The sequence below is a fragment of the Eubalaena glacialis genome, chromosome 10 (assembly GCF_028564815.1).
Source record: "Eubalaena glacialis isolate mEubGla1 chromosome 10, mEubGla1.1.hap2.+ XY, whole genome shotgun sequence".
Taxonomy (NCBI): Eukaryota; Metazoa; Chordata; class Mammalia; order Artiodactyla; family Balaenidae; genus Eubalaena; species Eubalaena glacialis.
The window spans coordinates 120,818,240-120,840,221 of record NC_083725.1 but is presented as its reverse complement, the minus strand read 5'-3'; the positions used below and the strand labels follow the sequence as shown (position 1 = coordinate 120,840,221).

Here is a 21,982-nt window from a genome sequence, read left to right as displayed (position 1 = left end):
TCCTCAGTCCAGAGCAAGAGGTGGAGACCCCAGACCCATCCAGGGGCGGGCTCACAGCCGCTGGTGTGCAGCCCCTGCCTCCAGCATATGCCTGTAGACCCCAGGGCCGGGAGCGGGGAAGCGGCCAGCTGAGCGGGCGCCCTCTCCAGCCCAGGCCAAGCTCGCCCTTGACTCTGTCCTACTCAGGCTGTGTGAAGATGACCGGTGTCCTGGGACAGTGTCGCCAGGACTGCTGAGCTGCTGTGCAGGGCGATGAGGACGGTCCCCAGAGGGAGCTGGGGAGGTAGCCGGGAGTGGGCGTGGCTCTCCTGTGACAGCACTTGGGGTTGGCCAGCCCATCGTGCTGCTGAGCCCCGGGTCTGGCCCTGCCCCTGCTGCCCCTACCCCAGGGCTCCAGGTCCCTAAGGGAAGGAGAGACCGGCCTGGCTGGCCACTCAGCTGGGGCAAGCTCAGGAGCCCAGACCCCCTCCCCGCAGGGCAGGAAATCCCTCTCCCCGTGCACGTGCTTTACTGACCACCTGACACCTCCCAGACACCCCCCAGGGTCCACTCATGTGGGGCTGCAGCCCAAGGTGTGGGTGTGCTTTAAGATACAGCAGCTTTGGGGGCGGGTCCTCTTGGGGAGGTGACCCGCAGCTGCTGCCCAGGCCGGACAGCCTGGCGCTCACCGTGCGAGCTGTTGGGGGCGTGCGGTGGCAGCCGACACAGTGAACACTCAGTCTTGGGTCTTAAAGGACAGAAATTCCAAGTGCAAGCGTTTCAGAAAAAGACCAGTCTCTTGGTGGGCGACACAGGTTGGGCACGGACTCCAAGGCAGCTAGCTGCCCGCCTAACGGGAGGTGCCCCGCACAGGGCGCTCAGCAAGTGTCTGCTCTCCTGGTCCTGGCTGGTTGGTTCTGGTCGGGGTCCTGAGGGCTCTGCCTGTCAGGGAGGGCCCACGACACACCGCTGCACCCCGGGCCCAGGACGTCCAGAGAAGGTGCCGGGCAGGGCAGCGAGTGGTTCCTTTCGGCAAAGCCCCGAGCCACATCCTGCTTGGGGGGGCTCCACTGGAGGTGGGGGCAGGCCGGCGTGTCCGTGGGGCCTGGGGCTTTGGGAGAGGTGGGCCCCGCGTGCAGACGGTCCAAGTGGCTCAGGTGTTCGAGGGCAGCCGGCCGGCCTCTGGGTGTTTCCTGCTGCCCAGGCCCCCTCCACGGGCAGCAGAGGCCTGTGGGTTCCCACCACTGAAGTTCCGGGAGTCTGGTGGGGGAAGGTAGGCCCCTCCTCAGCTGCTGGGCGCCCAGTGGGGCAGCCGGGGAAGGGAGAGGTGGCCCTGGCCGGGGGCGGGGAGGACAGCAGCCCAGTGGGGCCAGGCAGAGGCTCGGGAGTCTGGGTGGCCACGCCCTCACACCCTGGCTGGGTCGGTGGGCTTCGTCAGAGGGCCCTTACCCACCCTGAAGACCGTGGTCAGCCAAAGGCCATCAGAGACGTAGGCCGGGCCCCTCCCAGGGCAGGTGGGAAGCGGAGGCCCAGGCCGGCGGGCTGGCGGTGGGTTGCTCGCGCCCACCCCGCCCCAAGCCTGCCCAGGACGTGTGGGGACAGCCACACCTACCGTAGTAGGTGTTCCTGCGGGCCAGCGTGTCGGCCATGGAGGAGAGGAGCATCGTGCAGTAGTTGACCTGGAGAAGGGAGGCGCGCTGGGAGCTCCCGGGCCAAGCCCTGTGTCCGCCTCCCCCTGCCCACCGGCGCCCGCACTGCTCTGTGACCCAACTCTGGTGGCTGCCTCTCGAAGGAGGCGGGGTGGGGGAGGCAAGGCCCCAGCAGAGCTCTGTCCGGGGTCGGGAGGGAGGCTGTGTGCTGGACCGGGCCGCATCCCTGCCCCTCTCAGCCCGTTTCCCCAGCTCAGACCCTGTGACGTGAGAGCCCACGCCAGCTGTAAGGCAGCCTGATGCCCAACAGTGATCCTGGTAAAGATCTCACAGCCCCCAGTCCCATGGCGTGAGATCCGGCCCCTCACCAGCTCCGCCGGCGCTTCTACTTACCGGCACCCTGCAGGGGAGTCGACCAGCGCTCCAGGCGGGGCCCTTGTCCCTGTAAGCCGCCCCGTGGCCTCAGCACCCCAGGCCGCCTGCCACGCCCACCGGGGGGGCGGGGCCGGGCCGGGTCCCCGCACCTGTGGGCCGTCTTCCGCAGCAGCCCCTCCCCGCTGTCCTTCCTCCGCTTCTCCAGCTCGCTCAGGAAGTTCTCCTTCTGCACCGCCTCTCAGGTGACCATCTTCTGGTCCAGGGGCTCCGGCAGGTCCCTCTCTGGGAAGGCCAGGCAGCCGCAGGGGCAGAGCCAGGCAGGAGGAGCCCTTCCTGTGGTGCGCCAGCCTGCAGGGTCACTGCAGACGCGGCCAGGGCGCGCTGCCCCTCCCCAGGCCCCCCCCCCCTCGGTCCGGGCAGCTGAGTCCAGCCTAAGCCTCACTCAGGCGCGCCCACTTCTGCTGGGCCTCCTTCCGGAAGAACCTCTTGAGCACCAGGTTCGGTGGCTGAGGAGGATGAAGGGCGGGGCCGGGGCGGGGCCGGGGCGGGGCGCTCGTGGTACTCCACGATGAGGTGGTAGCGCTGGAACTTCCAGAAGGTGTCCGCGTTGCCCTGCACCACCTGGAACGTGTAGCTGCGGATGCTTGTGGGCGGCGGTGGGCACACGGCCCGGCTCCCTGCGCTGTTCCCGGAGTCCCAAGGGCTCCCCCCCCCGCACCCCCCCGCTGTCCCCTCTTCCTGTGACTTCACTCCTCTGGGGTCTTCCACTGCCCCCTCTGCTGCAGCCTTTGCAGACCCGGGCCCTACTCCCTGGGGGGCGGGGGCCTGGGAAAGCATCGTCACTCCACTCACACGCACACACCTGCCGTGCCCTGCACCACCTCCTAGGTGCCCTGACCTTCAGGCCCAACCCGAAGGGGAGCCACAGTTTTGGGTGACACCCCATTTCCAGGCCCCTCCTGGGGGCAGCGAGGTGACTGCAGCTTGAGGTCCGGAGGGCCAGGCAGGTCTGGGCCAGAGATGCTGGAACTAAGGGCCCCCGACGTGGACGGAGCAAGGAGGCAGGGCGGGCACCTGAACATGGCAATGAGCAAGTTCACGAGCAGCACGTTGGTGACCAGCAGGAAGGTGACCAGCAGGACGATGACCAGCCGGTTGGCGTAGAGGTTGGGGCAGGAGGGCGAGCCCTCCAGCAGCAGGGGGTGCACGGAGCGGTTCACGCGGGCTTCTGAAAGGGGAGTGGGCTCGGTGCGGGCGGTGCGGGGCTGGGCCGCAAATGCCCTTGGGTATCGAGAGCTCTGTCCCGCAGTCGAGGCCACCCTGGGACAGAGGGCCCTGGTTAGGTGGCCAACTCTTGTGGTTCCCTGGGGATCATCTGGGCTTCAGCGCTGAGTTCCTGTCGTGGGACACTCCAGTCCTGGGTGGCTGGCCTGGCGGTGCTACCCCACCTCCCCACTGCTGCTGGGCCGAGCTCACAGCCGGACCGCAGGCTTTGGAGGCAGCGCCAAGGCCGTGTGGAGGACCCCGGTTTCTCCTGGTTGCTTCGTGGGTCACCCCCAAGCACCACCACCACCGCCGCCAAAGGCTCTGCTAGAGCCAGTCTGGGGAGAGCTGGCCTCGGCGAGGGGAGGTGGAGTCCGTCCTGCAGGACTTCTCAGGGCCTTTATGGCTCTACTGCCTATCACAGGACTCTGAGCTGGGGGGCAGGTCTGCACCATTTCCAAAGCCTATGGAGGCAGAACACCCTTGACACTGATCACTGTGGGCATGGGGACGAGCCAGCCCGAAGAGTGCCCTCTGGGTGGGGCAGTGAGTGCCTGGGAGCAGGCTGAGCTCCACGCCGTGGACAGGGACGCCCTGGAGGGGCCAACATCCTTGAGGGGCCTGAGGAGCCCAGCTCCAGCCCCTCCCCTGCCTGCCTCTACCCCTGCAGGGCCAGCCTGGACCCCCCACCCCATCCCAAGAGATGGGAGGAAGGTGCAGAGGAAGCGGGGGGAGTGCACAGCTGCAGGGGCCCCAGGTGCTGGGGCGCCTCCCCATCAAGAGGGCTTGTGGCTCCAGGTGGTGACCTCCACAGGCCGTGCGTGTGTGTGCGTGTGTGTGCATGTGCGTGGACCCGGACACACGCCTGCATGTAGGCCTGTGTTTCTGTGACTGCCCCTCCTCCCAGTCTTCATGCTGTGACTGAGTCCGGGGGCACTGGGGGCCTCTGTCTCTCTGTGTGTGCCTGTGTCCCCGCCTCCGTGCTTGCGTGTCAGGGTGGCAGGGACTGTTTCCGTGTGCGCGTGTCTCCCTCACGGGGGCGAGTCCCTCCTGAGTGAGTTACTGTGATGGGGGTTGGCGGGTCCCCACGTGAGTTCCCTCCCCGGCTGCCCCCTCCCTCCCCGCCCGCAGATCTGCCCGAGGCTGATGGGTGACCCTCCTCTCTCCCTCCGGCACCCCGAGATGTGGGCCAGGGCCAGGCCTGGAAAGCGTGTCTGTGAAGCTGTAAACCTGTCTGATGGAAGCGGCTCCGTGGTCACGAGACCCCTGCGTCTCCCCCATAACTCTCAAAGGCGCCACCAGGCTAGGCTGGGAAATGAGTTGTCCTCGTCTCTGACCTCCTAGAGCCCAGAGATGGAGCTTTGCCTTGGACGCTCGGCCCCCAGCTCCCGTGGGCGCGTGTGGGGCAGGGAGGGCAGGGCGGCCACCCGGGAGCCCGTGGGACCGCAGGCTACCTTCCCTCTCGGCCGTAAGTGAATTACTCTTGGCTGCACCGCCGTGGGCTCACAGGGAGGGGCCGGGGCCAGGGGCGGGGTGGGGGGAAGAGAGACAGGGAGGGAGACAGGGACCTGCCCGGGACCCTCGGTGCCGGCCCAGGCCCGGCCCTGGTCACGGGCTTTCCACTGTGGAACTCGGCCTGGCAGCCACAGCAGCACTTCAGGCCGGACCCCCGGGAGTCTGCACTTCCTCCATCCTGCCCAGGTGGCCCCAGGCTCCTGGGGCCCCCGAACCATGACAGAGTTCCCTTGTACCAGCGTGTGGCCATGGGGGCAGGAGTGACCCCCCACCCCTGCCTGGTCCTGGGGGCGCCCACCTCACTCCCCTCCTTCCGAGGGGCCCCGTGGGACTGGGGCAGTGCTGGGGGTCATGGTAGCATCCCCCAGCAGGGGCCATATGGTGCGGGCGGGGAGGGCTGGAGGGCTGGAGGGCGGGCAGGGCCTCGTTAAACTAATGGCCTGGAAACTGGTGCCCACGGATGAGCAAACACCGGACCCAGTGCCGGGGGCTGGGGGACTAAGAAAACAGCCGAGGAAATAAGCCTGCAGAACACCCTAATTAGGAGGCAACTCCCATGACGGCGCAGCCCCACCCCCGCCCCATCCTGGAGGCCTGTTTGCTTCGGTCACGTCCTCATCCCATTGACAAATATTTACCAGGTCGTGGGGCGCTGACCTTGCCTCATTAGCTGCAGTGGCCACGGTCAGGCCTCAGGGACAGTGTGCCCGTGATCGCCCGGTGGGCTCCAGGTGGCCTCAGTCTGACACCAGCCTGAGCGAATGATCCCTCCGCCCCCCTCCTTGCGCCAGGAGTGCCCGGCAGGGCGGGTGCCCTGGGCCCTCACACTGGCCCCTGGCTGCTGGCCCACCTTGCTTGAGGGGCTAATCCCCCCTCCCCCTCCCCCTCCCCCTCCTCCCCCTCCCCTCCCCCTCCCCCTCCCCCTCACTGAGTCCCAGCCATCCCAGGGCCTGTACAGGCATCCCTGCTGCCAGCCCAGGGCTCCCTGAGCCCCCATGGCTGAGCCACTCTACCCCCCACACTGTGCTGACTTGTGGGAAGTTCTCAGAGCCTCCACCAGCCCCAGCGCCCCCAACACCCCGTACAGGGGCCGCCCTGGAGACACCCCTTAGACAGACCACACACACCCGGCCGGAGATCAGGCACACACGCTGGGTGGGTCCCCAGAAGCACGGATGCCATCAGGAGTGGCTTCCTAGCTGAGGGCCTTTCCAGCAGGTGGGCCCAGGGCTGGGTGCGGGGCCGGGTGGATGGGGGCTGACAGGAGACCTGATGCCCACTGGGGACATGCCGGGGGGGTGGGGCAGCTGGAGGGCCCAGACCCCAGGCGACCTGTAGTGCCTACCCATCCCCCCTCCCAGCAAGGCTCCCGCCACCCCGCCCAGGCTGCTCTCTCTCCCCGCAGCCCCGTCTCCATCTCCAGCCCGAGGCCCAAGTTTGGGGCCTCCGCAGCTGACACATCAGCCCGGAGCTGTCCCCTGCTGGACGTGGCCCTGTGTGGGTGGGCAGGGCCTGGGGGGCCAGCCTCAGGGACCCCCTGCTCTCAGCCACTCCAGGCCGGGACCTCCTGTGACCCTCAAACACTCCTCTCAAGGGCCACATGTCCAGGGTCTTACAAAAGGAACGTTCATAACTGGAGTCGGTTCAGCTGCACCTCGGGGTGGGGGTCCTACGTGGAGCGGGCACAGAGGACCCCCCACGCCCACCCCCAGGCTGCGTGCTGACCATCGATCTCGTCCAGTGGGATCTGCCTGATGATCTGTAGGTACGGCCGGTAGAGCACACAGCGGAAGATCCACTCCAGGCGCCTGTCATGGGGGTGCAGCAGCGCCTGGCTGGTCACGCCGTAGGCCACAAGCCACACGCTCAGGAAGAAGAGGAAGAAAAAGACGTCCTTCATCTCCACGGGGGGTAGGCGTGTGGGGAGAGAAGCATCAGCCCCCGCCTGGCAGTGGGCCTCGGCCTCACTGCCCTCCCAGGAGCGGGGGCTCACCATCCGCTCCACGATGATGATCTTGGGGCCCAGCTGCTTGTGGATGGCAAAGATGTGGATGAGCCGGAGCGTGAACACCATGAAGTCGATGGCGAGGATCGTGCGGCCGGCCTCAAACACCGAGGGCAGCATCCTGGCAGGGCGGGGGTAAGGCAGGCTGGACGGCTGCTGGTGCCCAGAGAGGGCAGGGGCTTCCCCCAGGACACACAGCATGGGACATACAAACACAGGGTTTCCGGGGCCTGAGCAGACCCATCCTGAAGGCAGCCTGGCCCACCAGCCCAGCAGGGCTGCCCCTGCCAGGCCTCTGGGACCCGCAGACCTGCAGGTGACACCGACGATGAACAGGAAGATGGCCGCCATGTCACACTTGTTCCGGTTGTCGTCCACGTAGAGAGTGACCTTCTTCACCAGGCGCGTGTCCTCATCTGTGAAGAAGCCCTGGCAGGGGGCAGACGGCCCAGTGACAGCTACCTGGGTCCCCACCTAGCTGGGGACAGCCCCGCCTGGGCCAGGCTGTGACCGTCAGGGATTGGGGCTCCATCTGGAGCTGGGACGGGGCTCGGTGGGCCGGGCCCACCACTGACCTGCCAGATCTCCTCCAGCACCAGCGTAAAGACCCAGAAGTAGAGGGTGACCTCAGCCCCCGACAGCCCCTGGGGAGGGGGCCTGAAGTCCACCAGCAGGACATAGGTGAACAGGAAGAGGAACGCGAAGTACATGATCACGTTCCTCAGGAACACGGTCACGGGCGCCCCCCAGAACTTCCGCCAGCACGTGAGCAAGAAGGTGGCTCGTGGGCCCCGGCTGCTCTGAGTCCTCAGTGCCTTGGCCGGCTCCGCCGCCCTGCACCACGAAGGAGGCCACGGCCAGCGGTGAGACGGGTGGCCAGAGCCCCGAGCTTGCCGCTGCCCACCGGGGTCCAGCCTCCCTGCCACTGCCCACCCTCCGCAGGGCCCTCACCGACTGCCCGGGCCACAGAGCAGCCTCTTCTCCGCGTCCAGGCTGTCCAGCCCCTGCGGGTCCTCTGGGCCCGTCCTTAGAGGGGCCTCCTCACTGGGAGCACAGGGGGCCCTCAGGGACGTGGGAAGGGCACCCAGAGGGCCCCTGCTTGGTCCCAGGCACCCAGCCAGCAGAGGAAGTGCTGGACACACTGCGAAGGGACACGGGTAGGGGGCGTGCATAGGGGGGCCCACACGGATGCTGGGTGCGGCGGGGGCCGGCGCCGGGGACATGCCGCCACCAGCCCCAGTGAAGCGCGAGGCCCCCCAGCCGCTCTGTCCTGACAGACCTGAAGGTGACGAGGTCGGTGAACACGAGGACTGGGCAGAGGAAAGCGCCCAGCAGCCGCAGGATGGGTGTGCCCGAGGCCATGTCCCCCCACCAGATCTTGGTCAGGAAGGCCTGAAATAAAGGCACGGTTGCCCCCCCCGCCTCCACACCTCTGCCCTGCTGTGCCCGCAGCAGGCCTGCCCTTCCAGGTTCAGCGGAAGCATCGCCCCTCCCAGCCCTGGCTCCTGGAGTCCCCTGGAGCCTCCATCCTGCTGGGGAAGGAAGACCCTTCGATGGGGGAGGCCAGGCTCGGGGGTCCGGGAGGGCTGGGCTGAGGAAGCGGGGTTTCTGCCGAGACCAGAGGTGGAGAAAGGGCTGGACGTGGGGAGAGTGGCCAGCTGAGGGAGCCGGGCAGGCAGCTTCCGGGAACGGAAACCCCCTCCGGAGCCCCCCACCCCCATGGCCGGGACACAGGCCGCGGGAGGCGCCTGTCTGCCCAGCCCCTCGCCCCACAGCCCTCCCCGGGGCTCACCTGCACCCCGTCGTGGGCGAAGAAGGCCTTGGTGTTGGCCTCGGCGGCCAGGTGCAGACACGTGGTCCTGCTCCATGAGCGGTTCCGGCGCACCAGCAGGGCGAAGGCGCACTCCTCGCTGTTACGGTAGCACTCGGAGAAGAGGTCTGCCCGAGGGTGCGGCCGCTGCCTCGATGCCCGGGCCCGGCCCGCCTGCCCTCCTCCTCCGGCCGGCCCTCTGCCCTGTGCCTGCCTCCCAGGGGTCTGGTGAGGCCCGGGAGAGGCCGGCCACGTGGAGGCTGCCCATCCCGGCCCGGCCTGCCTGTCAGGACCGTGGGAGCCTCCCTCTCCCCGGGTGTCCCTGCCTGCCCAGCCGCAAGGCCCAGCTGGCCCGAGCTTTGGAGCTGCGTCCTCGTCAGCCGTGTACCCGTCTGCCCCCTTAGGATTTAGGGAGGAGCCCAGGGGCCCCGCGGAGCACAGGGTCACTGCAGCCCCCACTGCCTCGGCTGCGCACCCAGGGCCAGCTGCTCGCGCTTGGCCTCACGCGGGGAGCGGCCCACCTCGGCCTCCGTCTCCAGGTGGGACATCTCTTTGAGGATCCTGCAGGCGGCCAGAGCAGCTGCCACGCCCTCCTGGCCCTGGGAGGCCAGGTCTGAGGATGCGGCTGCCTCCCCGCCCCCGCCCCAGGCCCCCTCCCCGGAGTCCTCACCATGGCCCAGAAGTAGGTAGCCATCTCGTGGCGGTTCTGCAGCACCGCCCACAGGAACAGGTCCCTCCAGGGGCTCTCGCTCCTCTGGTTCAGGTCCAGCAGCTCCTTCTGGCCCGTGGGCCGCCGGGCCGGGCCCTGTTCCTGGGGGATGGGGGTGTCAGCCCGCAGCCGCGGCCCCGCCCGGCCCCCCGCCGCCCGCTCACAGCTCACCGCCTGGTAGAGCCCACGGCAGGCGTCGTGCAGGAAGTCCTTGAGCACCCGCGACACCTCGTGCAGGGAGAAGGGGGGCGGCTCCCGGGCCTGCTGGGTGCCCAGCCCGGCCAGCGTCAGCCAGCCTTCCTCACGCTTGCGCCGCAGCAGGTGGAAGGGCAGGCTCTTGGGGGGCGCCAAGCGGTAGAGCTGCTGCAGCCGCCCGTACGTCAGGAAGTCCGCCACGTCGGCGCCACCGTCCACGAAGAGGCGCACGAACTGGGGCTTGTTGCTCACCAGCGCGTCCATCATCACCTCCTCCAGGTGGCGGGACTGGGCGGAGGGTGAGAGGGAGCCGGTGGGGAGGGGCATGGGGACCCTCGGCAAGGCCCCCGCCTGTCCCGCTGCGCCGGGTGGCCCACACCCGCCGCAGTTCAGCCCATCCTGCCTTGGGGGGCAGACGAGTGAGGCGGCAGCGGGAGGTGCCCCGGTCTCCCCCGGCCCGCGCAGCCACAGCTGGGCCAGGATGGACCCGGACACCACCTGCCCCAGCCCTCCACGCGTCCCTGCCCGGAGCTGGCCAGAGTCGGGCGGCACCTTCCACTCCACGTCCCCGTTGGTCCCAGGCCACGGCCAGCTTCAGCTCATGCAGGTAGTCCTGTGCCTCCTGGCTGCGGCTCTTGCAGGCTGCGGGCGGAGCGGGCGGAGGGGGGAGGGCGAACCTAGGCGCCGACAGAGCCACTGGGCACAGGGTCCCTCAAGGTGAGCCTCCTAGACGCACAGCCACGGGAATGGCGCCCTGGTTCGCTCCACACCCTCTAGATTCACAAGACATCCCAAGACCCCCAGGAGCCAATGCTGGGAGCGCCAGGACCCCAAGGGGACCCCAGGGGTGAGCGGAAGAGCGGGGAGCCGGCGGCCTGTCTGGAGGAGACTCCCCTCCCTCAAGGGTGTCCCGGCCCCCTGCCCCGCACAGTCCCTCCCTGCCTGGGCCTGTGTCCCCCACCAGCGGTCGGCCCCTCCACAGGTGTTTATGTCCAAGAAGAAGCACATCAAGTGACAGCCAGAAAGTGGAGACAACCCGCGTGTCCATCAACAGAGGGACAGAGACACAAAACGTGGAACATTACTCACCCTAAAAAGGGGTGAAGCCCCGACAGAGGCTACGACGTGGACACAACCCCCGACACACGGTGCTCAGCGAAGGAGAGACGCCAGTGGCCCCCGACACAGGCTACGACGTGGACACAACCCCCGACACACGGTGCTCAGCGAAGGAGAGACGCCAGTGGCCACGCAGTGTGTGATCCCATCCGTAGGAAATGCCACAAGTAGGCAGATCCTTAGAGATGGCAGATTCGTGGTTGCAGGGGGCTGGGGGAAATTGGGGTGACTAGCAGGGGTCTTCTGGGTGGTGGAAATGTTCTGGAATTAGTAGTAGTGGTGCACAACCTTGTGAAAACACTAAAACTCCCTGAATTAATTGAACACTTTAGTTTTTTACATTGTGATAAAATATAGTAACATAAAACTTGCCAAAGGCAGGACTTTCTACGGATTTGCACGGAGGCCTTGGTAGGCTCTGTATTCCTCCAGTTTTGTTACACGTGCTGCCACCGCCGAAGTGAGCCGTGACCGGTACACACGCCCACACACTCACACACACGGCAGAGTGCAGCCGTGCCAGGGGTCCCTCCCGGCCACTGACAGCCCCCAGGCGGCGGCCCTGCCCCTGGAGGCCGAGACCCAGGATGGGGCAGGGGCCGGGAGCCGCCCCTCACCAGGCTGATCCGCCATCTGCCTCCGCCTTGTGCCCTCCGCAGGCCTCCCAGCGGGCGCGGCCAGACCTCACCTTTCACCAGCGCCTTGAGGATGACCGTGTCCAGCTCCTCGGGGCCCTCCTGCTCGAAGTCATGCACGGTGAGCAGGTGCGGGTGGGAGGTGATGTTCCGCAGCTGGGACACCAGGACAAAGGCCCCCGGGTGGTATATGACCCCACGTCTCCCAGCGAGAATGCCAGCCCTCTGCCCACTGGGCCCAGGGCAGCCCCGCCCACAGACCAAGGCTCCGCCCCCAGGCGTGAGGGCCTGAAGCAGGGGTGAGCACGGGGCGGTGGGGTGGCTTTGCAGCCAGAGGGGCCGGGCATGGGCATTGCAGGGGGCGGGGTCCGGGGTAGGGACCAGCGCTTGGCCCTCCTGACTGCGGTCTCGGGCGGCTCATACCAGTTCTGTCCAGTGCACGATGTCCTCCCAGGAGAAGTTCTCACTGGGGAACTTCTCTCTAAACTGCTTCTTGGCCACCTGGGGCACCAGGAGGTGGGGCTGGTTCATCAGGGCAGCAAGCACGTCGGCGATGCCCCCCGAGCCCGCCAGGATCAGCCACGGGCCGGCGTGCTCCACGGCCCTGGAAATCCTCTGAGGCGGGCAGGGAGGGACAGCAGGCCGAGTCAGCTCCAGGTCCGTCCCTGCCCTGGCGGGGGGCCCTGCAGGAGGCCCCCACCTGCCGCCCCTGCCTACCTCCAGGGTGCTGGGGTCACCGTTGACCAGCAGACAGAGGACGGGGATCTCGATGCTGCCGGTGCCTGCAGACAGAGCACAAGGTCCACCCAGGTGCCCGGGCGAGCGGGGGGCCTGGGACCCTCCCCGTGGGGTGACCACCACGGCCTCAGACCATCAACTTGCCACGTTTTCTGGGCAAACTCCAGCCAAGAGGCTTTTTCTAGAGACGTGCGGGCTCCAGGCTGCCCCGTCACCCGGGGAAAGGGTGCCAGTTCCGCACCTCACTATCCGATGTGGCCGCTTCGTGGCTATTTAAACCTCAAGTTGAATATTCAGTCCCCGGCTGCACCAGCCACATTCCGAGGGCCTGGCATCTCTCTGCATCGGGGCAGAAAGCTCTACTGACCACCTCCCAGGTCATCCGAGGCCCACGGAGCACATCGAAGCGGTAAAGGAGGGGCGCTGGTCAGTTTTCTCCCCAAACAAACCAGAAATGAGACTTTCGAATGTGAAGCCCCAGAGAAGCCTGGACCTGCTGGGTAGGCTGTGTGGGAGGAGCCCGGCAAACTGCTGGGAGGACTGCAGGCAGGCGGGATGGTGCCCCCTCCCCACCCCCAGCAGGGTCCCCTCTAACTCCTAAGGCGCCACCTGAATGAATGTGGAGGATCCTTGGGTTGCGTGGGCCGCCAGGCATCAGGAACACAGGGCTCAGCACTGCACCCACGTGGTGACGGTTTAAACACAGCTTCGGTTGTGTTTTCATTACAGAGTGCTCAGCTGACAGATATTTCACATTGCTTATAAATATTGTAAGCAATTATACATATCTTGTTCATAAATATTAGCCGTGCACTAGTATTAGCAAACCCAGCTTTCGAACCCTGCCACTGGCCACAGCGGTGCCCAGGCCTCGGACAACACTGCCCCCTGGTGGCACCTTACCTCGGGCCAGTGGAGGGAAATAGGCTTCTTGAAACTTGCAAATCTCATTTTCTTTCCAAAGCTCGGAGCCCACAACCAGAGCCTCTAGCCAGGGGAGCCCCACTGGAAATGGACCTGCAGCCACTCTGCCGACTGGTGGGAATGTCGCTGCCTGGCAGGGCTACTCCCCGCAGCTGTGTCCCCTGTCGCTGTGGCTGGCAGCTCCCCCTCCCAGGTCTTCCCAGTGGCCTGAGTCTCAACACTCTGGCAGGCTTTGTGCCTTCAGCCGGGAAGGCCCTTCCCTGCCCGCCCTGGTGGTCCTTCCAGCCCTGTCCACATGCTGTGGCCACCCCCTCCCGTGTTCCCTGGCAGCCAGGCGGGCCTCACCCCCGTAGCCGGTCCTCTGCTCTGAGATGTGCTTCTCCAGCCTCAGCCTCCGCTCAGTGGGCTCGCTGCCCTCCCCGGGGCGCCCGGGGCGCTGTCCAGGGTGCAGAGGGGGCCCTGGCGGCCACCATCGTCCATGGGGTAGTGGACAGGGCTGTCCTCCTGGGTCCCGCATGCACATCATGAGGCCTGGGCGAGGCTTCTGTCCAGGCTGCCCGCCCCCCAGATGGAGGGAGGGCTGGCTGCTGTTTCGGGGAGCCCAGAGGCAGGCACAGGGAGGGGACCCTCTAGACAGAGCCCAGCGCTGCGGGGAGCTTCTCTCACAGGGCTGCCTGGGCCTCCTTTGGACCTGCCTCAGACCCCTCCCCCAGCGTGGGAGCAGAGGCCACTTGCCCAGGGTCACCCAAACTTGCGGGGCGGTGGCCAAGCCAGGCATTTGGGCACCGATCTGGGAGGGATCCTTGGAGCCCAGGTCCCCATGCCAGGTCTGTGCAGGCTGGGAGCCTGGCAGCCCCCTCCCCATGCCGTTCCCTGGGCGATGCTGCCACCTGCTGGCCACATGCTGGGCACGCGGCTCCCAGCTCCCCCTCCGGTCCCTCCCCTTCACCCCCCCCTTCCTGCCCTCCCCCCTTCTGCCCTCCCCCTCCCCTGGCTCTGAGTCATTTCACTGCCTCAGTCCTTCAGAGCAGCCTCGTTCCCCCCCAACCCAGGCCCGTGAGCCCCCGAGGTCAGGGGCTGGTCTGTCCACTGCTGGCCTGTCCACTGTGGGGGGACTCAGTCACAGATGGGGGGCTGTGGTCAGCTGCGAGGCTGCCTTGGTGGCCTCCATAAGGCACGCCCTCCTGCCCTGGGGGGTGGCCGATATTCGGGGGACTCCCAGGCCCACCGTGTCCCAAGGCCACCATGCCCCGAGCCAGACGCTCACCTGGGCGTCGTCCAGAAGCTGAAGGTGCAGCACGCGGCCCAATGAGGCGATGCCGATGGCCACCACGCGGGCCTTGGTGGACGTGCTGGCCAGTGAGTGGTCACGCACAGCCTGTCCGACATACCGGGCAAGGTCCACACGGAGCGCGCTGGTCAGGATCCAGGCACCTGCAGGCCCGGGAGTCACTGCACCCAGCGGCCCCATGGCCTCCCGAGTGGCCCCCACCCCAGGGCCCCCTCCCGCCTTTGGGGCATCTGCTGGGAGCTGGCCCCGCCAGGTGCCATCTGGACAGAACAGGCCACGACTCTGTCCCGTGGCCTGAGCTGGGCCAGAACCCAGGAAGATCTTTCCAGATTACAAAGCCCTTAGCCCAGTGGGCGCACAGACCGGGCTTTTTGTCTTTTCTACAATCAGTCATTTCTGGGGTGAAGGAGATCAGAGAACCCACGTCCTTGACTGGGTTTTCTGAAGGCCCAGCCGGCCTGAAAATAAAGCCCAGGAGTTTGATTCTGACCCCAGCGACTGGCCAGATTCCTCAGGCCAGATTCCTCCCCCAGGGGAAGCAGAGGGGGCGAAGGGGGCCCACCCACGGGCAGCGGGTGTGGAAACTGGCGCTGCCCCCGGGTGTCTCGCTGAGGCCTGCGGGCCCCACGGTGTGGCCGGGTCCTCCTGGGGAAGGCTCCTCTGTTGCGTCCCCGGAGGTGCTCCCACCGCCACCGCGGCACCGTGGAGGGAGGGTGACCGTGGGGTTAGCGGGCTGCGGGGCCGAGGCCCTGGCCCGGGGCCTCACATGTGCTCTGAGCCGCCTTCACCAGCCCCTTGCGCAGGACGTCCCGCAGCCACGGCTTCAGGGCGAAGGGCCGCTCCTCGCCCACCAGCGACACCGCCAGGTTGGGGGCCGGCAGGTGCCATTCGGCCAGCAGAAGGTCAAAGAGCACCGACGGGGCCACGCCACTGGGCACCTTCACGAACTGCAGGGCAGGGAGCAGGGGTCCTGGGTGAGGAGGGCACTGGGCACAGGGTGCTGGGCATGGGGGTACTGAGCATGAGGGTGCTGGGCATAGGGGTGCTGGGTATGGGGGTGCTGGGCACGGGGGTACTGAGTATGGGAGTGCTGGGTAAGGGGGCCCTGGGCATAGGGGAGGGCTGGGCTCCACGGGGAGGGGGACAGGGTCGCAGCCAGAGGCCAGGGCTCCCACAGGCCCCGTCTTGACCTGCTGTGTGACCTGGGTGTCCCCATCCCCTCGGGAGAGGCTGAGGCCGGAGAGAGGAGGGTTCTGGACACGCCGTGCCTGGGGGTAGGAGGCAGGGGCCGGAGGGCGCTGCCAGCTCCACAGCTGTCTCCGCCTGGGGCTCTGAACAACCCCCGTGCACCCGCCACCCCCGCTGCGGGAGAGCGGGTGCCGGGGCTCAGTGTTGAGGGGAGGACGTGGGGTGCGGGCAGCCTCTCACCTTGCCTCGCTTCTTCCCAGACCCTCCGAATTCGATCTCACCCCGGCACAGGCCCGGCCCCTGTCGGTCGCCAGCACCCCTGTGGCTGCCAGGACGGGCGCCCCCAGCACCCTGCATGGGGCCCTCTCTGCAGGGACAGAGCCCACTCCTGAGGGCGCGAGAGGCAAGCGCTGACCCCCTTCCTGCCAGAGGCCGGGGCGCCTTCACCAGGGAAGCCCCTCTCCCCAGGCGCCGCTCTGGCAGAAATGGGGGGCCACCAAGAGGGTGTCTGCCCCGGTGCCCTTCCCACCGGCCGGCCCTCCTGAAGCCCCACCGTGTCGGCTCCGTCTCCCCCTTCCCCAGCCCCGCCTCCTGGCCTGCCGCCCGCCCCCCATTATGTGCCCACTCACCCCTCCCTGGGAGCAGCCAGCCGGCCACGCCCGTCGCCACTTCTGCAGAGGCTTTGGCAGGGAGGTTCCTGGAAACCCCAAAAGGCTCAGTGGAAGTCTCGCAGCCCACCCGCCCCACACCCCTGTCAGCCCAGGACACGGATGGGACCCTGGGTGTGCCTGGTGCCCCGGCAGAAAGCAGGTGGGAGGCGAGCAGGTGAGGGCGGTGTACACAGCTCAGGTGCAGGGGGACCTGGGGGGCTGGGCGGGAGCCGAGGTGGTAAAGACGCCCCTCCTTGCCCAGGTGGGCCCAGGAGGCCCGGGGAGGGGAGGCTCTAGCCGCCCCCCGCCCCTCCCACCACCCAGGGACCTTCCCACCGAGCCCTCACCCCTGGCCCAGCGCTGACCACGTGCCCGGCGGGGTTGGCACATTAGCAGAGACTCGGGAGCCACGCCAGGGTCCCAGGAGTGGCCCGAGTGACAAGGAGCTGGGTTCCATCAACCTGCCTGACAGCAAGCACCCCCAGCGCCTCCCGGACCCACTGCAGACGGCTGCCAGCCAGGGACCAGCCGGGCCCCCCACCACCTGCCCACGGCTCCCCATGGCCCCCACTGCCTGTCTCCAGTGGCTCCTCTGCGGGCTCAGCAGGGAGAGCACGCCCGCCCTGCCCCGCCCTCCCAGAGCCTGGGGCCAGAACACAGGAGGGGCAAAGGTCTTCTCAGAGCCGGTGGGACCCCAGGTCCCAGGAGACCTGAGAGGCCCACCCTGTGAAGCTCCATCTCCCTGGTCGCCCCGTCCATCACGGGTGTCGGCCGCGCCCCGTTCGGCTGGGGTATTTTCCCAGTTTCTCCAGGGTCAGCCCCACACCCCGGACGGATGAGGCTCTTTGGGAGAGGAGAATGAATCTCTTGGTAAAACGCTTTCCTACCGCGGCTCCGGTTCTCCAGGCCAGGCCAGCCCTTTGTTTCTTGGAGAGGGGCCACCTGGGTACACAGGAGGGGCCGGTGGGGGGGCACCTGCAGGCATGACATGGTCCTCCCACTGTGTCCCCCAAAATCACGTGTCCAAGCCCTAGCTCCTGGTGCCTGTGAATGCGCCTTTTGTAGAAATAGGCTCTTTGCGGATGTGATCAGTTTAAGAGGAGGTCATTAGGATGGGCCCTCATCCAGTGACCTGAGTGTCCTTATAAGAAGAGGGAAGAAGCCAAGTGAAAGTGGAGGCAGAGAGTGGGGGGATGCGGCCACAGCCCAGGGACACCTGGACACCCAGAAGCTGGAAGAGGCAGGAAGGACCCTCCGCTGGAGCTGCTGGAGGGAGCTCGGTGGTGCAGCACCTTGATTTGGGATTCTGGCCTCCAGAGCAGGGAATCAGTTCCCGTTGCTCTCGGCCGCCCATCTGTGGGACTTCGTCACAGCTGCCCAGGGCGCTCATACAGCCCATATCTTGTTCCCGCCCCCCCTGCCCACACCCAGGCCCTGTCCCCAGACACTAGCTTCCAGTATTAAAAACCCATAATCACCAGCATGGAAAGGCCATATTCAAATCCCACCCCTCTGTGCTCCCTGCTCTGGGGTGGGAAGCGGGAGGATTTGCATCCGCCCCCGCCCCCCAGGGCTGGGCCTGACGCTGTTGGTACCAAGAGCCTCTGAGGCCCGGCCCTGCCAAGGCACGGAGGGGAGTGGGGAGACCTGCACGCGACCACACAGCCGGGGGGAGGCTAGACCTGGCCTGGGCTTGGGCACCGGCCAAAGCTCACCCCCTCGGCACTGCCGCCCTCTGGGTTATAACTGCAGGGGTGTCCCAGGGCGGCTGTAACGAGCGACCACCAACTGGGCATCTTAAAACAACAGGAGTTGATTCTCTTGTGATTCTGTAGGCCAGAAATCCCAAAACAAGGTGTCGCAGGGCTGAGCTCCCTCCGGAGGCTCTAGGGGAGGGTCCTTCCTGCCTCTGGCAGCTCTGGGGGCTCCAGGCGTCCCTGGGCTTGTGGCCGCATCCATCCAGCCTCTGCCTCCATCTTCAAGTCCCCGTCCAAGTCTCCCTCTCCTTATAAGGACACTGGTCATTGGATGAGGGCCTCCCTACTCCACTATGACCTCATCGTAACTAATGGCTTCAGCAAAGACCCTCTTTCCAAATAAGGTCATGTTCTGAGGTTCTGGGTGGATATGAATTCTGGGGGACACTCTTCAACCCCAAAGCACGGGCAGCGACGTGGGATGTGCTCGCACCATGCGGGGAGGGTGGGGCTGAGCAGGGGCCTCGCTCCCGCCGGGGCCTGGCATCCCTCCCACCGCTGGACGCGCCCCCGGCCCGGGGTGTGTGTGCGGACTGGGCAGCACTGGTGTGCTCGTAGCCTGAGAGCCCCGGGTTTGCTCCCCCAGGGAGGGGGACCTGGAGGGGACGGCGGCGGGGGGAGGGTGCTGTGGTTCTCCCCCTCCCCCTAGCCCACGTTGCCCTTTCCTCACTGACAGGGCAGGTGGTCCTCACCGTCCCCGGGGCCACGACAAGCACCCCTCACCCCACGCCCTGAAGGCCTGGGCCCGACCCCTGGCTTCCCAGCCACAGGGGGCCAAGGGGGCATTGGGGTCCTGTGCTGAGAGCCGGGGGGGCACTGGGCCAGACGCCAGGCAAACGGGGCCACCAAGCGGGAAGGACATGCAAACGGCGCATTTGCATGAACAGGCGTCCGGTCTTTGACGGCCCTGTTCCCGGAAGGGGCGGGAGGGGCGTCTGGGCAGCTGGGGGTCCTGCGTCACCCCCCCGCTGGAATCCCGCCCCCCCCCACAGCCGACAGGGAGAACAGAGGCAGGATCTTCAGCCCCAGCAGCAAGGGCACCGGGGGCTCTTGCTCGGGGGGCAGACGGCCGCCCCTGGTCAGAGGCCACCAGGGAAACGGCCTCAGTGCAGGCAGAGCCGGGCGGCCAGGCCCCGGGGGTCCCAGTCCACCTACCCCCTCCCGGGCTGTGTCACTGGGCAAGCCCCTCACCCGCTCGGCCCCTCTGCTCCTCCTTGAGATGGGGAGGAGAGGGCACACCGGGGTCCCACGCTCAGCAGGGCGGCGGTCAGCACGGCAGCCCCCGGCCCCCAGTGAGGACACGGGTCTCCCGGGCCAGGAGTGGAGGGCACGGCTCGGGGAGGGGGCAGCGAGGGGGCACAGCTGCCCACGCGCTTGTGAGCCCCCCAGCGGGACAGGCACCGGCTCTGAGCCCCGGCTCCCTGAGTCCGGCCCCCAGGGCCGCAGGGCCGCCCCCTGCCCAGACCCACCCCGAGCCCCCCTCCCCTGCAGAGGGACCGTCTGGAAGGCCGGGCTCTCCCCAGGTTCCGGAGGAGGAAACGGAGACGAGCGGCAGCCTGTGGCCAGGGCGCCCACCTGCCTGCTTTCTCCCCAGGCCCGGACATGCGGCTGCTGGTCAAGAAGCGGGTGGAAGCGCCCACAGCCTGGCGCCGCCCCTCCTCCTCCCCGCCGCCACGCCTGGCACCTGGGCAGCCAATGCCGTGACCAGCGCTGGGCGCCACCCGATCTCCGCCCCACCCGGCCCACAGGCCTGCTGCGGCCAAAGCCACCGGGCGTGAGGGCCAGCCTTCCCCGGGCCTGACGGGCCCCGTGACCCCCTTGGGCGTGACCAGTCTCCCGGTGCCAAGAGGTGGCCCCGTGTGGGGCTGGCTGCTGTCCCTCCCTCCCTCCTCGGCCTGGGGGGGAGGGGACGGCTGTGCCACACCCGTGTCTCCGCCTCCCACCGACCCTCAGTTTACCTCTGCAGCAGGTGGGAATGGCCGCCTCCAGGGGGTGTGGCCGGCCGTCCCGTGGAGGACGCGTGGGCAGAGACTGGGCCCACAAAGCTGAGAGGCGCCGGTGCCCCGTGTGCGCTGTCCTGGAGGGTGGCACGGCCGGGCCAGCTGTCAGGTTGTCAGCACGGCAGGCTCCGCAGACACTGTCCCACAGGGCAGCGCGGGGGGTGGCCCTGGAGCCCCACAGTCCTGGCTCACACCCTGCAAATCCTCCGGGCTCCTTAACTCTGGGCCTCAGTTTCTCTGAGAAAATGGGGATCTGAATAGCCCAGCTTCTGGGAGCTTGCGGGTAACACATGAGAACAGATGACACTTCTGTGTGCCCCTTCCCCAGAGACCCCAGGACCCCCTCCCAGGGACCCCTCATCCCCTGAGCTCTGGAATGGGGGGGAGAACCTGTCCAGGCCCTGTGCTCTGGGACCCCTGGTGGCCTCTCAGGTCTGGCCCATTGGCCACCAGGGAGCGCCCCAGGACTGCAGGCTGCTGGAGGTGGCCCAGCCGGTGGAGGCCGCTTTGCCCTGGACACGAGGGCTCCGTCCTGGGCTCGGCACATCCCATCGATGGGCCTGGAGCCCACCCAGAGAGGAGAGGGGCCGCCTGATGATCCCTCAGGAAAGACGGGATTCCAGGTAAGTGGGGCTCCAGGGCACGGACCCCACAAACCCTCGGGGCCTGAGACCCTGTGGACGAGATTCTGAGGGGGAGATGCAAATCTTGGGGTTCCGGGGGGAGGGCCAGACCCAGCCCAACTGAAAGACCAGCCTGGGTCCACACCCGCTGCTGGCCTGGGGCCTGGCCCCACTGTGGGTCCTGCCAGCGTCAGGGGTATATGCAGAGTGAGGGGATCTCCCCAGAGCCTCCGAGCCTGGGGGGGCGGGGGGCACACGGTCCTTGGCCTCCTCTGTTCCAGGCCTGCCCTCTACCCCGGCCTCCTGGACGCTCCTCTCCGGCCACCCCCAGCCCAGTACCAGGCTGTGCTCCTTCCCTGCCTACAACCCTCCATGGCTCCCTATTACTCCACAGTAACACCCCACCACGAGCCCACAGCCCTGCCCCGCCCATTGCCCACCTCTCCAGCCGTCTGGCCTCCCCCTTGCACTCTCGTCCAGCCTCAGAGCCTCCCTTTCTGCCCACCCCCGTCCCCCTCATCCCTCACCCCCACCCCCAGTCACATCAGCTCACGGGCCTCCCTGGGTCTCTCTCTCCATGTTACCCGGCATCACTTTTCAGGGATCCTGACCCTCTGAAGGGACCTTTCATTCACTCGTGTGCTGTCTGTCTGCTTCCTGCCTGGGGTTCTCGGCCACTGAGCCTCCCGGGCCCAGAACAGGAGCTGCTGGGAGGATACACTGAGCAAGTGGACGTGGGGTGTGGACGTGCGTCTATGCGGGGAGCCTGTGACTGAGCGGCTGCAGCCAGCGTGGGCTCTGTTCGGGCGGGGCACCACCGAAGGGAGGAGGTGCCCAGGGGCCACCCACACCCACTGAGGCTGCCGGGGGGACGTCCCGAGCTCTGCGCTCCTGCTCCATTTCCAGCCGCCTGCACCCCCTTTCCTACAATTGGGTCCAGGGCCGGAGCCACTCGGGACAGGACTGAGTTCACACGACGACGCTTGCTTTGGGGGAGAGGCCACGCCTGGCAGAGCGCACGCCAGCCCCCAGGCCTCTGTCCGTGGGCCGGCGGATCCTGCTCTGGAGCAGGTTGACCACAGGGACCCACCGTCTTCTGCCCCCGGCGGAGGCCTGGGAGGGAGGGACATACACATGCGCCCCGCCCCCGACAGAGGGGCAGCCTTCCCCACCCCTCCCCGTGCAGGCTGGGTGCCTCGTGGGGCTTAATTTGCAGGAAGACTCAGCCTTCTGAGCCACCTCTGGTCTTTGTCTCCCAGGACAGAAGCCACGACTCAGAGAGGGGCCTGGCTGGCCCTGGGTCTCCCTGCCGGCCTGGGGGCCTCCTCCGACCCGGTACCGCCATTGGGTCTGCGTGAGGTCGAGACTCAGGCCCTCGGACAGGAAGTGCCCTGCCCTGGTCCTTGGGGGCGGGGAACGCCACCTCTGGCCACTGCTGGTTGGAGAGGGCAGGGCGGGCTCCGCGGGACGGGCCACCGTCCGCCGCCTCTGGGCTGCCCCGAGCGTCCATGGTGAAGGCCGAGGGCCCGGTGCTTCACTCCGTCTAAGGGTCGTCCA

General features: G+C 67.5%; 1 protein-coding gene across 1 annotated transcript; it reads right to left on the bottom strand.

Moving 5' to 3' along the window:
* Positions 1 to 757: 757 nt before the first annotated feature.
* Positions 758 to 15,752, bottom strand: TRPM5 (transient receptor potential cation channel subfamily M member 5). The gene is given in 26 exon segments (XM_061202276.1): positions 758 to 1,239; positions 1,592 to 1,658; positions 2,022 to 2,285; positions 2,446 to 2,505; positions 2,508 to 2,550; positions 2,553 to 2,637; positions 3,078 to 3,231; positions 6,507 to 6,681; positions 6,775 to 6,907; positions 7,097 to 7,215; positions 7,362 to 7,620; positions 7,738 to 7,830; positions 8,066 to 8,178; positions 8,579 to 8,724; positions 9,072 to 9,195; positions 9,267 to 9,788; positions 10,053 to 10,074; positions 10,076 to 10,142; positions 11,308 to 11,410; positions 11,678 to 11,869; positions 11,972 to 12,036; positions 13,262 to 13,351; positions 13,354 to 13,420; positions 14,184 to 14,350; positions 14,974 to 15,154; positions 15,636 to 15,752. Coding segments are annotated over 26 exon segments (3,810 nt in total). The 3' UTR covers positions 758 to 857.
* Between the last annotated feature and the right edge of the window lie 6,230 nt (positions 15,753 to 21,982).